Here is a 15876-nt window from a genome sequence, read left to right as displayed (position 1 = left end):
GTTGAATGCTATATATTTTAATAAAATGAAGAGCTGGGAACAGTTATGTATTACACTTACAGCACACCACCATTTATATTTAATGTTCCAAGCAAAGCTCAAAACATTTGAGAAATGTTCTCATTGTTACATATTTAATAAGGGAAGAATACAAACTCTTGAAAATAAAAAAACACTAAATAGTAAAATAGTGGTGTGTATCAAACTTTATTGTACCCGCTGTCAGTTTTCTAAAATGTTTAATTTTGTTTTCTACTAGTGCTTCTAATTGTCTAGGTCTCTTCTATTACAAACAAATGTAAATGTAAATCACTTGACTTATTCCTAAGACTTCACTGAATAAGCTAATTTGCATAAGAATTATAAGCAAGAAGATTGACATTAGTGCGCAAAATGAAAATCATTCTTGCAAGTGTCTTGAGTAAAAAAAAAATCTTTGAAATGCAAAATGCTGCAGTAATCAAATCATCCTCTTAGAAATGTAGACCAACAAATACTCTAAAGTTCCTGTCCCGCATTTATTTTTTGGAACTTGATAAATCAGTAACATCTTCTATTGAAGTAATAGAAAAATCTACTGCTTAACTGCAAAGATCCTAAACTGAAAATTTCCAAGAGGCGGCTCTGTATTCTAACTCTTACATTACTCAATATTCATTGGAGAATTCATTAATATTAATGACGTGTCTTTACTGACTTTTTTATTTAATGAATTATGGAGTCAGCAAGAGAGAGAGAAGGAAATTGTTTGCTGAGTTTTGAGTAGCACCTGTGCTTGTTTTTTTTTCTACCATGCATTTAAGCACAATAGGGTCAATTCACTAAAGGTTACCGCATGCTGTAACACTGTCACATTACTCATTTGCAAAAATTATTGCATGCGGTAACAAAATGTCAAATTCACAATAAATAAAATAAAACAATTCTGCGGTATTTAACGCAAAATTAAAAATGTGTCAATAAATATCGCACAAAAAACATGCGGTAAGCTGTTAAGTCCAAGTCACAAACACAACAGAAAGTAAAAAAAGATGCAATATTTATCACCAGGGTTTTGCTGGTGGTATCACATGCAGTATTTTTTCAGATGCAGCAAAGGGATTCCCCCCCCCATCCCCTAGGGGTCTGGTATGGATAATAACCTCCCTGGCGGTATTCCCGAGTGCAGCTCGGGGTAAAGTTTCAGTACCACAAGCGGTAACCCCGAGCTACACTCGAGAATACTATGCAGCGCTGCTCCGCGATCCCTCAATCACTTACCTTGTTCTGCGCTCCCGCGATGTCCCTCCTGCAGTGTCCCTGGCAATGTAATCTGGCGGATGCTGGCATCTGTCTTCTGGGTTCCGTCCCCTGCGAGCGTCGGGACGTACTGGGGAACGGAACGGCAGGTAATTTGAAAATGACAAAAAGTGACATTCACTAAATTCACTAAAATCACATAGTAAAACATTACGGTATCAAACCATTTCACATACATTTTGTGCCGAGTGCTTTGTCCTGTGCCCTGCCTGCATTTTTACTGTTCTTTCTGCCTGGAAACTGAGAAAAGTCCATGGCGTCCAAAAAACGTCCCTTTAGGTCAAAAGCGGTTTTAGACCAGCTAGAGCACAGCGATAGTAAATCAGAACCACTTGCAGAATTGAGTGATAATGACTCGTTGGGAAATTCGTCATCAGACACTGAAAATGATTTTGCGACTTTGCTTAGTGATGTGCGAACTTGACGCTATATTTCAAATTTCAGTGTTTTTGGTTTGATTATATTATTGAATTAAATTTATTATTATTATATTATTATTTTTATTGTGTATTTATTAAATTATAATTTATGATTTTGTGTTTCAAATTTTATCCTACCCGGGATGTTTACTAGACTCTTGTTCAGACAGATTTCAGTGAGTTAATCCTAAAAATTACAGGCCTACAATAAAAAAAAAACATATTTCCATGCAAAAAAATGGTACCGGTTTCAGCACCAAAAATCTGAAATAATCATACCGCCAGGGAGGTTAAGGGGAACCCCATGCCAAACGTTTTTAAAAATGGCATGGAGTACCCCCCAGATCCATACCAGACCTAAATATCTTAGGATTCTGAGGGGACCTGCACACCATTTTTTTTTTTGGTGTGGGGTTCCCAAAAAATTCCCCCAAACCTAAGGGCCTTTATTTTTTCATTTTGGTGTGGGGTTTTCCTTAAAATCCATACCAGACCCAAACGGCCTTGTATATATGGGGAGGGGCTGGCATGTTTTGTTTTAATTCAGCTGTCAGTGGGACACCCACTGACAGCTGATGAGTTATCCATTGTTAAGGACACTGCGGCTGGCTTCCTTAACAACCAGCTAATGTGCGATAAATTACCGCATAAAAATATTACCGCAATACAGATATTTTACTGCGAGAGTTATTTACCGCAAAATTCTTAGTGAATTGCACATTTGCAAAAAATTTACCACGTGCGTTATTTTGCTGCAATTTTTCAGTTGTTGTTTAACTCCTAATGAATTGAACCCAATGTATTCTGTTGTTATATATGCATTATATTATTGTATTTATAGATGCTGCATGTTATTATTGGCAAAATTACAAAGGTCCCAATTAAATTTAACACAGCAAGATTACATTTTACAACCCAGACAGTTTAATATAAAATTACTAAATTACATTTACATTTGAATTTACATCTAAAAGAAAAGTAGTAAGATAATATGGCTATCAATGTTGATCTCTGTTTATCAAAATGCCAGTTGTATATCTGTCACATTGATCCAATGGGTTTAATACTTTCTAAGTCACTGACGTGAAAAAAGTTTGCAGATCAGGTGTACTGACTTTGTGGGATTTTTTAACCTGCTTGTTTGTTCAAGGTCAGTGACGAAAGTAAAAAATTCAGAGTCAGCCATGCAACTGGTCATCCTACAGGGATGACCTTTCACTCAGCTCATGGATTGGGCAAAGTGCAGGTTTTCTTTAAAAATTAGCAAAATCCTACGCAGCAGTTAAATGACAATACTAAGGCTGCTGCTAGCAGTGAACCACAAATAAATGTGTATCAATAAAAAACCCAAAATGTGCTGCGCTGCCTTGCTGTTATAAAATGAGTCTAAAGCTGTTACTTTTAGAGGGTAGTGAAATGCTACAATATACCTCCCTATACAATATGTGATTTGTTGTGTAACTCTTCCAATTGTGCATATGTAATCAATGATAAAATAAATATTATTGATGTGTCTGTGTGAATGCAATTGTGTACTATAATACCCCCCCAAACAAAAAGGGGGTATACCTCTAGTGAAGTTATTGAGTGATTGTTACATGCAAATTCCCTTAAACCATAAGATAATTATAAGAATGATTGTAGAAATAGAATAAATGATATGGGACTACAATGCACCTCCCCCTGGCCTGGATGCACACTTAGTGCACAGTGTGGTGAACAATTATGTGCTAGCCTGCTAGTGCAAACGATCTAGTATGTAATGAAACCATAAAAACTTAAAACAATTCATATAAGTGAAGTCCAGGTGCTATAAGACACCTTCCACATCTAAATTCAACCTAGTGCACAGTGTAGTGGACACGTATGTGCTAGCCTGCTGGTGCACACATCTTATGACTACTGAAACTGTAACAAATCACATAAACAAAACAGTTCATATAAATAAAGTCCAAGTTCTATAGGACACCTTCCACATCCAAAAATTCAACATGATATAGTGACAATATGGTGGTCTTGCCGGCAAACAACGGTGATAGGTTCTCCACTCGTGCTCCTTCTCCAGAGCCCCACTCACCACAAGATATTGACCACCTGTGTGAAGGTAGGTCAATAGGTAGTTCAATGTTACTATGGTAACATTGTATTGGTTTGTAAAAAAAAAAGAAAAAATAATGTAGTAAAAAATAAAAAAAATAGAAAAATTTGAAAAAAAACAATAAAAATTAAAATATAATTATTATTTTAATTTTTTTACATACTGTCACCAGTCAGTGTCCCTAATCAACACCAAACCAGGTTTATAATACCGCTGTACTAGACTGGTGACAATATGTAAAAAAAAAAATTTAGATTTTTTTTTAATTTCTACATTTTCCAAAAAATTGTAACAAAAAATTGCAACCTCCAAAAAACTCATCATACCTCTTACTAAATACCTGGAACTGTCTATTTTCCAAATATGAGTGTTACTATCCTGGCGTTTTCGGGCCTCAAGAAATGAGATGGGCTGTCAGTACATCAGGATTGATTGATTGATTGTCAGATATATATATATAACTTGGTTTGTGGACTCTATAACTTTCATACAGACTAAATAATATACACTAATTTGGGGTATTTTCGCCAAAGAAATATAACAGAATACATTTTGACCTAAATATATGAAGAAGTGTTATTTATTTGCAAAATTTTATAATAGAAACGAAGAAAAATGCATTTTTGTTCAAAAGTTTAATGTATTTTTTGTTTTATTTAAAAAAAAACTCAGTGGTGATTAAATACAACCAAAAGAAAGCTCTATTTGTGGGAAAAAAATGTTACCAATTTAATATGGGTACAATGTTGCATGACCACACAATTGTCATTCAAAGTACAACAGCACTGAAAGCTGAAAATTGGCCTTGGCAGGAAAGGGGGTAAAAGTGTCCGATATTGAAGTGGTTAAGTATCCTGGCTTGGGTTACATATTTACCACACCCTCAGCCACAGCACTACAAACTACCACTTTAGATACCACAAATTATACATCTGGTTACTTCATTATTTACTAACGTCTCTTCTCTTTCAAGTTATATTACAGAGATTTTTAGGAAATCACTCTCTTACAGTATATAAAGTCAGAAAGAAAGGAAATCCCAGTTAAGAGTAATCTTATGGGTTCTGCTATAGAATACAAGTTGATTTCCTCCCCATAGGTATTGCCTTTCACAGATACAACTTCTAATTTTTATACCATCTCATGTTCAATTCTCTGGCTTGTTCATTCCTGTCAGAATGATTTAACAAAAAACATCAACCTTTAGCTCAGTCCACAGACAGTGTTTGATGTTTTGTGTGCTAGGCATGCCACGGATGTATTAGTGAGACATTTTACATAACTTTCAGACAGTGCTGATTATTCCCAGCACAATCATAGTAAAAGAGAAATCAACAATTTACCTTCAATTTAAACATAGATATATGTCATTCACACAGCAAACAATGGTTTCTTTTCCTAGATGCAGCATGAATCTTACAGTCAGTAAAACAGTTAAATGTACTTTTTCGTCCCCCTTTTCATTCTGGTCATGTGAAGCCTTCTGAATTATATTTCAGGGGATTATTGAAAACACATTTGCAAAGAAAAGAACCCAAACTGTACTGTACATTCTAGAAAATGTATGCATCTGCTTGTATCAAGCTTCCAAAACACGGCGGCTATTGTTCATCAATCACATGTATTTTGTTTCCAATAAAATTAAATATAACTCTTTACATATCAACTCATGCCCTGCCCTGAATTCAAATTGGGACACTTCATTCATCATACTGAGATGTACTTTACACAAAATAAATCATTCTTTTATTCATTCTACTATCAAAAAAATATGAGTTGATAAAAGATTTAAAGATATACTTTATACTTTAACCACTTCCAGACCAGACACTTTTACCCCCTTCCTGACCAGGGCAATTTTCAGCGCTATCACACTTTGAATGACAATTGCGCGGTCATGCAACACTGTACCCATATGAATTTTTTACCACTTTTTTTAGATAGATAAAGCTTTATTTTGGTGGTATTTATTCACCGCTGGGATTTTTATTTTTTTTGCTATGTAAATGAAAAAGTCAAACAATTTTGAAAAAAGTGTTTTTTTTATACAATTTTGCAAATAAATAATATTTCATCATAAATCTTGGCCAAAATGTAATCTGTTATCTTTTTAGTAAAAAAAAAAATCCAAATTAGTTTATAACCAAAAATTACAATTTTTGAATTTTTTTTTACATTTTTATTTCTTTTTTTATTTTTAAATCATGCATTCTCTAACTCGGTGTTTCCCAACATTTTTCTGTCAAGACACCCTTTAAAATTACGCACAATCTTAAGGCACCCCTTCTAAAATGTAAAAACTCTACTAATAGTTTTACATAATGCAGCAACATTCACACACATAGGACACCTAGCGTTAGAGGTTGCAAAGCAAACAGGCCTTTGCATGTTGGTACTGACTAGTATTCCGATGTTTCTTGTCTCCTTCGGTTTCTCTTCCTTACTCAGCTAATGTGACTCCAGTGCTAATGGAGAGGGATGCTGTGCCTGATGTCCTCCTTATCAATCAATGATTTCAATGGTTGTTAGGATACCAACGGCTAGAAGGTTGTCATGGTGCACAAAGAAAACCTGTGGCTTTGTGTAATTAAAAGGAAGGCTTGATCCACCTGCTGGTTAATATACACATTTTGAGCAATGTTTAGGCATTTTGCCAAGGCACCTGGCCTGAGGGCACCCCAGAGTGCCTGGGAACCCTGGTTGAAAAAGGCTGCTCTAACTTTTTCAGTCAGACCTGACCTACCAAAACCGAATGACCCCCCCCCCCCCCCAGGCTTCAGGAAATTTGAGCAGGCAAATGCGTTTATATATCCTGATTGATTTAAATATACCCATATGTATATTGCAGCAGTAAAAAAGAAATGAGGCATAGCACAGAAATGTAGTTGATGCAACAGTGGAGATCTATATCCATATCATGATGTGGAAAGATTCAGTGCATGTATTGGTACAAAAAGTAATGAGACAATGTGACGGGAGTCACTTTGGGTTGGGGGGCCCATGGAACCCAGCTTACTTTGGAGAGGTGGGGAGACCCCTGTCTCAGCTCCCAATATCCCTATTATGTGTAAATCACCCTGTGCCTGTTAGCGTCTGTCTGTCCTTATATTGTGTAGACATGTATAGGTGGAATGGGGGTTGTGGATTGTTTGGTGTTGTGGGGCTGCATCCCATTGTTCTGTTGTTTGTCTGGTTTGCCAGCAAACTATTATGGGATTTGTGTGTTTATGTGTATTAGCTTAGTGGGGGGGTGTCTCCAGCAGCCCTCCCTTCTGATGGGACTGCCTGCTGGTGTGAAGTTTGAATACCTGTGTGTCTCTTGTTACTAAATGTAGATTGCCCCGCCCTGTGTCATTATTCAGGGAGGGCGCATTGTCCCCTGAGTGTACATATCTTGTATCTGTGTTCAAATAACCGCCTGGCAGTACTAGGGTCCTTGGTTCGAATCCCAGCCATGGCACCTCCTGCCTGGAGTTTGCATGTTCTCCCTCTGCCTGCGTGGGTTTCCTCCTGGTACTCCAGTTTCCTCCCACACTCCAAAGACATGCTGGTAGGTTAATTGGTTCCTGTCTAAATTGTGCCTAGTATGTATATGTATGAATGTAGGTTAGAGACCTTAGATTGTACACCTCTTGAGGGTTAGGGACTGATGTGAATGTACAATATATATGTAAAGTGCTGTGTAAATTGACAGTGCTATATAAGTACCTAAAATAAATAAATAAAGTAGTCTACCTTCTGGTTTACTTCAAGACTGGTGTCGTCTGGATCTTGGGGTAACAACAGCCAGAATCACTAGTCTCGTGTTCCAGAGCCTGAGAAGCAGCTTCTTGACGGAGATACCCAGTCGTGGGTGTCTGGGATCCGTTACAGACACAGTATAGGAAAGCTTGAAATGGTCACAAAACATACATATTTTTCCCATGCAACAAAATTCATGTTATCATGTGTATGTGAGAATATTGCCACAGTGGACAGAACTGCTGACTGAGATTGGCACTCATCATCTCAACTACACATAATGATCCCTCAGAAAACTGGTTTTCATTGATGACTATTGGAAAAGTGTGCTGTGGTTAGAAGGATGAATTGCTTGGTATAATTCTGAATTATGTGGCAATAAAATGGATAAATAAGCTGAAAAAATAGTTCTATAGGGTTATATGTAGACTCGTAATACTTGAACTTATGGTATCGTTATGCTTCAGAATTGTATTATAATATGGGATGTTCGATTGCATCTTTTAATATTTTGGATTTTATTACTTTTATCTACCAGCTAATTGATTGAGCTAGCCAGCAAATTTAAATAGACTGGCTGTAGATCACATGGAAGGACCTAGTTTAGGGGTTGTCTGGATGGATTAAAAAAACAGTTGGATATTTGTTCATACTGTTCCATTTTTGTACCCATTTTAGAGAATTGAATTCAAGGATTTAATGTTTAGAGATATCCATTTCTATGAGATATAGAGATTCCTCTGAGATTTAGAGATATCCTTTCTATGTTCTTTATAAAGGGGCAGATGTGTGCTTGCTATCACCAGCTGACAATTGACCATTTGCTTACGTTTACTATCATCAAAGGTGAACTTCTTTTTAATATGAGAAATAAATATAGAAACCTTTGTTCTGTGTTTGAGATTTCTGACCACAAGCACATAAGACAATGTAAACACCTGGGGGAAGTTCCCTAATATGTATCATAAAACATTTAATCCAAGTGGATCAAGAGGAGATTAGATAAATTGACATACAATATTGAGGTGTTTTATGTAAACATACATAAAATGCATGTTTTTTTTTCCTTTTAGGCTCTTCCAACTCTTTTTTCCTTTATTATGGCTGCTATGCAAAGGTGAGGTCATTTTATTAAGAGAAACGTATGGTGAAATCCGAACACCCAATTTTCCAGATTTGTATCCAAGTGATTCAGAGGTGACGTGGAATATAACTGTGCCTGAGGGATTCAGAATCAGGCTGTACTTCATTCACTTTGACCTGGAACCATCTTACCTCTGTGAATATGACTATGCTAAGGTAAAGATAACATTGAAAATAATTGTAAAAGTTTTCTTTCAAGGTTAGTATATTAATACATATAAATATGTAAATACTATAGGCCTATTATGATCTTGGAATTACCACAAAGCCTAGATCAGAATGGGCCCTTGTGTATACTTTAATAGTAGTGACATTACTATAGTGCCAGTTTACAGCTCATTGCTGAGTACTGATGGTGTTGCCTTGTTATCACTGTGCTCTGCTGTTACTGCTTATGCCTAAATATAGTGACACTAATGACATATTAATGAATAATGGCTAATTTGTATGATCTTTGCCTGTGTTTTTTCTAAATTGGAAATGTTGCAATTTCACCCTATTTTACCAAGCTCTGGGGAAAATTATTTTGCAAAGCGCAACATCCTTTGCAAATTGAACTAATTGCCTTTAGTAAATCAACCCATATGTTATGGGAGGACTAATGTTTAAATGCTTTTGAAAGATCCTAAGTTTTTTGCATGGAATGAATGGAGATCTCCCTGCATAAGGAATTATAGGTTCAAAATGTCTTCAACATTTGTGAATCTTTCATTCAAACCTTGCTCGTAGAAACTCAACAATCTATAATGCAATTCTTTCAACATACTCAATGGTATCTACTCAGACTCCTGGCCAGTGATCCTCCAATTGACATTCCACGCCTATCTTAAATTGAATTACACGTGTTAATCTAAACATTGAGGCCTCTTCATCTTTCCTTTGCTTTCTATTTACTAATCTGACTGTCATCCATTCAAATATTCCTTAATATACACCACTAGGCCAAGCTCTGCTAGGTCTCGCTCAACTTATACTAACATATTGTATATTGGCTTTCTTGATTTAACTTGTTGGCCAAATGTTGTGGCCATTGTTCTTCTTAATTGCATTCTCACAATAAAATGCAATGTAAAAAAAATGCTTTTGAAAGATTGCATTATATATGACATTTTTTATTTTGCCCATAGTTAAACTTTAATGGTGTCAAAAAGGAACCATTGGAAGGATCAGTTTACTTTATGTATGAATGATTTAAACCTATGAAATTATATCAAAAAGTGTCTGTTTCAGTGTCTTATTCCAGTAATTGCTTTATCCCAAAGTCCATATCAGTGTTTTGCTTCAGGTATATACAACTGTGAGCAAGGTCGGGAATGCCTATTTCAACCTTGCATGTTACGGTAGCTTGGTTGAGAATCTTATCAATTGCAGGCTTCATTCCAGAGTATGTGAAACAGAGAAATGTCCTCTGCCCTAGAATAAACATAGTGGTCTCTGGTTGAGTTAATATTTGCTGTTTCCTGTCCTGTCTCATCACACTGGCTGAGGGTTGTGCCCAGAGAGGTTGCTGCTAATTAAATGTTTTTCTTGGACCTAGATAATGATGTAAACATTTTCACATGATTGACAGCTGTGTCATTCTTGCTGTGGGAGATTTTCCTTGCCAGCAACCTGAGGATTAAACAGCATATGGAACAAAGAAACAAGATGGGGGAGGGTGACAGACTCATGCTTCATTCAAATACATTTCTGTGATCACTTAAATTTCAGTATTATTTAATTGCCTTAAAATGCGTTGTAATTCCCCATACTTTTAATTTAACTTATTACTGTAGAAATGTATGATGGCAATCCTTGTATTTTTTTAGCAATGATTTTCTTACATCCGCAACCAATGTCAGCAAATCATACCATGCTCCCTGATTTGTTGGAGTAAGGGACTTTGTGAATTGCTCCCTGCTGATTTGTCACAATACTCTAGACTGCTGTCTGTCTGATTGAAGACTCTTATTGTTGGTTCTCTTTTTCTTCCTATACTCTCACAGCTTGCATAACCCTTGCCCTTATAACAGGAGTTTGGCTTCAGTAGATCAAGTGGGGCTGTACAATATATGTGAGACCAAGCTCCCAACTCAATATCAGCCCATGTCCTTTGTATTACTCACTCTTTGCATGCACCCTACTGAGAGGTCTGTAAATCTTTCTTTTGTTAAATTGATGGATACTACCTTTAGTGGCTAGGCATTTGACTAGTGTGCAGAACTTGTAGAATGCCCTTCAGTGTAAACCAATTCCCTAATTTATGTGAACATTTTGTTTCGCTGATCCACACAATGTGAAATGAAAGTGTGAGGCTCGATATATATTTGCTTCTTGACACCTATAGCAGAAATTCTTGACCAGTGATATCTTCTTCCAAATACATCATATGTAAAACACTGTTCTACATATAGCACTATCCTTTTACAAGTAAAATCCCCACCAAGTCACTATCACAATCCTTCCCCTGAAGTACAAATATCATCAAATAAATCTTACAGTAGACTTGATTTACCCTCTAATAAATATTAGTGTACACAAATAAAATCCAAAACCAACAAAACCAAAAAAAACATCAAAACCCAAAGTCCAAAATAAAGTCCCAAAACAATATATTAAATTCAAGAAAAAATCTTTATCTGTAAAATCTTAATTCTTCATATCTTCAAACATCTTTGTGATATACTTCAAACCAAATCTTCATATACCTCAAAAAAAAAAAAAACTCAACATGTGTATTATCTTCAAAAAGAGGGGTATATAAGACGTGCCACACGTGTTTCATGCACACAAAAAATTGACGTGCCACCACAACCGTGAAGAGAAATCCCTCAGCCGCGGGGCACGTGACGTGGTGACGTAGTGACGCTCTTCCGGAAGTGCGGTGATGGCCATTTTTGATCCTGGTACATGCGGTTGTGGCTTTCTGGAATCCTCATGGGGTTTTGAGGTATTGGGTACCTACCACAGGCGATCTGTTCCCCCTCGGGAGTGGGATGGTGTGGATACCTACACACTTGTGAGGAGAGGCAGGATTGTGAACAAATCGTTTTTGGTGTGGAAGCTGATGTCATCTTATTTGAATGTAAGTTGCTACAATAAAGTGCTATAAGCTTTTATGATACATATTGATCCCTGGTCTGTTTATGAGGTCTGTGGGAAGTGGCTGGAAAGGCTGAAGGAATATTAAAAGGTTGGAAAGAAGTATTCAGACCCTTGATACCATTCTGAGGGTAAGTATGCACTTCCTCTATTGGTATGCAGTGGATTGGTTCCTAAGGCTGAGGGATTTCTCTTCACGGTTGTGGTGGCACGTCAATTTTTTGTGTGCATGAAACACGTGTGGCACGTCTTATATACCCCTCTTTTTGAAGATAATACACATGTTGAGTTTTTTTTTTTGAGGTATATGAAGATTTGGTTTGAAGTATATCACAAAGATGTTTGAAGATATGAAGAATTAAGATATTACAGATAAAGATTTTTTCTTGAAATAATATATTGTTTTGGGACTTTATTTTGGACTTTGGGTTTTGATGTTTTTTTTTGGTTTTGTTGGTTTTGGATTTTATTTGTATACACTAATATTTATTAGAGGGTAAATCAAGTCTACTGTAAGATTTATTTGATGATATGTAAAACACTATTTCAGTAACTTAAAGCATAAACGATTGTTAAAATTAAAAAAATATATACAACTAACTCATACAGACAATTTACACACACACACATGCCACACCAAGAAGGCAGTGGTACAAAGTACTAGTAAGGTTAAGCAACACTGATCTATAGTATATGAGACAATACATATTTCCAACAGTAAATTACATTGGTGTTTTTTTTATCATTTAGATAACAGACATTTTCAAATAATACACCACGGGTGTCATTATTTGCTAAAGTGTCTGTTGGTAGCAAAATTGGGGTTCCAGAGAATATATCCAGCAGCAGTGACATAAGGTGAAACATCATCCCAGTCTCAGTCTCGGTCTTCTGGGACCCACAATAATATTCTTCCAGGTTCATCAAATACAATATTCGTTGTTCCCTTTTCAGGAGGAAGTGACCAGTGACCATTTACCCAGAAATATATAGGCATATATGGTCACCTATAACCTACAGATGTGCAGGCATTATGCAGTTTCAAATTATGTGCCCTATGAAAGATCTTTTAATATACTTAATTTTTAGATTGAATGTTCATATTTAGCCCTATGAAAGAGGGAGCAGAGCTAATCATTCCTGAACCTGGCTTATATCAATGGGAAAAAAAGAATGTTTTGGGCTGAAAAAATACAACCTAGATTCTTCACTCAAGAAGGGTTTTCATAAAAACATCTGTAGAAGTCAAAAAGTGCATATAGACATACACTGATTGTCTGACTATAACTTGACAGCTTGCGGAAAATCACCATATGTCTGCAGATACGTACCTAACGTATTACCTGATTACCTGGAGCACATACATTGTAACATTGGCTATGGTTGAGATGATCGGAAAATATGGTGGTGATGTTAAAGTTCGCATGTGTGCATGATGCCTATGCAGTACAATAAAGGCATTGAATAGCCTGTAGGGAGTGATGGTTAGGGTGTGATATAAAACAGCATACTAAAGCTTTCCACTTTCACCCTAGCCAAATATTGAGCCTTATCTTTGTCTGAGAATTGGAACATTACACTATTTTGTCAAGCCCACAGATGTCAACAAGTGCCTGTACCATGGGCAAGCATGACTTAACAATTTTAAAGGAACAAATTTTCCACTATTTATGAACATCTTTCAAATATGATGCTGTTATTGTTGTTTTACAATTTACCATGGTCTTCTACATGAGCTGCCATTTTAAAGAATTGCGCCTGATCATTTCTGACCCTAGAAACTCCTCTGGCCTGATGCCCCCCTAGTGTTCAGTTCTGTTACCACTTCTTGAACTAACTTAATTGGCTCCTCTGCTCTACCCGCACTCACACCATTAAGTTCTATCACTAGAGAGACAGAGGACCTAGACGAGTCGTGTCTGCAAGCTAAATATAAAGAACATCATCACAAATAACCAGCCATAGGAATCCCATTAAAAGAAAATAACAACAGTTCCTGAAAGTTTAAAAACATAAATATTACATGCACATCAGCATACCAGTGCTGTAGACTAAACTATGATTCCCAAAGTTGGAAACTGTCATTTATGGAGATTAAGATCAGTGCTGGTAATATGTGGTTCTCCAGATATGGTGAACCCATACAACAGTCTTTCTCTGATTTGTGGCTCTACCATACCTGAAAAGCATGTTGCCTACCTGTTTTAGTAGTATTCATCAGCATTATACAAGGAAACCTTAGGTCTAGTACCATGCACTGTAGGGAATATTTGCTCTAAAGATTAACACTAGTGATCAAAATAAAACCACTCTCGTGAATTTGTGCAACTCAATGCACTACTAAACACAAAAGGTTAAGTTAGGCATTCAATTAGCCCTGAAGTTGGAGGTAGAGGATACTATAGACACTCATTACTGGATTATCAGCGAGAAGGCCACAGCAAATGGAAAGGGATTTATTACCCACCTGGGTGCTATTGTTCTCATTAGGCCTCCGTCAGAAATGTCTCTGGGGGCTCCATAGACTTTGAAAAGTCATTTGTTGTGGCCACTTAAACTATCAACTAAAGTTTATGGATACATTGAAGAATACATGACACAAACCTGGGCAATGCATACTGAGTGCATTATAAAATGAAACAATAGAAGTAATTTTCACTGAATGTAACAAGTGAAATATTAATTAGATCCAAAGATACAGTATAGAGTACTGATTTTATTTTCAAATCTTGGCTTTTCCTATGCCCCTTAAATCCCTCTGTTGGTCAGTATCACATAGAAGACCAAAAGTAGTCTTGGGAGACAACAATGGGGAAGGCATTCACTTGGTACCCCATTAAAGGAGCTCAGGTTAAGCTGTCTCTATTCTACATGTATAATGTACATTGGTTTCTGTATTAACCTTTGCATTCTGCATTCCCTTTCCATCATCAGATAATACAGAAATATTTACAAGTATGTTTAAAATAATGAACATCCCATTTACTAATAGAGAGGAACATTATTGTGAGAAAGTTCATGAATATATTAGTTACTTTCAGTAGACATTACTGATTATTGCTGGGATGTGATCAACAGCTAAAGCTTTATCTCAGAATGTTTACAGCAAATGACAATGACCTAGAGGTTGTCTTCCAGCCAAGAATAGAACATTGTGATCATGTGTACTTTTAGAACATTTAACTCTTTATGGTAAATAATAGTACAGCTTATCTTTTACACAGGGGTGATGAAAAGCAAATATTTTGCAATATACTTTATTTCCTATTTACTAACACTTATTCACATTGATGAGCTTAAGTGTACTTACATAAAGGGTACCGTTGCATGAGGCAGCAGGGTTGCACTTAGGGTTTGATTTGTTGGGGAACTTTCACTTTACAAAACAATTTTCGCTTAGCTTAGTGAATAAAGTGGAGCTCTTCTGACTTACATCATCCAATCATATGCAAGCAAAATACAGTTTTTTTCCCTTGGTATTCTTCGTAAAGTGAATTTTTACCACATTCGCTAAACTAAGGGAAAATTCCCTTTTGCAAAGTGAACAGCTTATTTGCCTTTTAGTAAATCAACCTTTTAGTGTCCTTGCCTACACACAATATCCTCACAATGGGACACAGGCCTCAAAAAATAAACTGGAAATTTTAGCTATTCTCTAATGTATCCAAAACTAAGTAAAAATGTTGATTTAGCATACACTTTAACCACCTCCCATCCAGCCAATATAGATATAAGGCCAGAGAAAAGCAGCACTGAGCCAGGTGGACATGCCCACCAGAAACAGCAGATCACAGATTGGGGTACAGGGCCACGGTAATTAGTCCTGTACCATGCGATCACTGTACAATGTGACTACTGCCACACCAGTCACAGTATCATCAAAAGGACTTGTTCACATGTGTGATGCTCTCTGAAGAGCCATCTGTATTCAGATGGCTCTTGAAAGAACATCTGACAGTGGTACCTGTCTAGAACATGTACTTTGACTTTGGTGCATACTGCACCGCTGTTAAAATGCATGTAAGACACTCAGAGGCATCCCTAGGGTTGGTGTCACCCAGTGCGGTAACACTTGGTGACAACCCCTCCGATGAT

The 15876-nt window shown here is 36.6% G+C and overlaps 1 protein-coding gene across 3 annotated transcripts in view; it reads left to right on the top strand.

Annotated features, from left to right (window-relative positions):
- Nucleotides 1–15876, top strand: part of MASP1 (MBL associated serine protease 1) — a 119049-nt gene that overhangs the window by 11448 nt on the left and 91725 nt on the right. For all 3 annotated transcript variants that reach the window (XM_089680133.1, XM_089680132.1, XM_089680131.1), the window contains exon 2: nt 8631–8856. In XM_089680133.1, the coding sequence (XP_089536259.1) occupies nt 8631–8856 (226 nt within the window). The remainder of the gene's footprint in view (nt 1–8630; nt 8857–15876) is intronic.

The sequence above is a fragment of the Staurois parvus genome, unplaced genomic scaffold (genome assembly GCF_062004578.1).
Source record: "Staurois parvus isolate SC_StPar_1 unplaced genomic scaffold, SC_StPar_1.0 ptg000235l, whole genome shotgun sequence".
Lineage (NCBI taxonomy): Eukaryota > Metazoa > Chordata > Amphibia > Anura > Ranidae > Staurois > Staurois parvus.
Note: the sequence above shows the minus strand (reverse complement) of the source record. Positions and strands in the feature narration are given on the sequence as shown.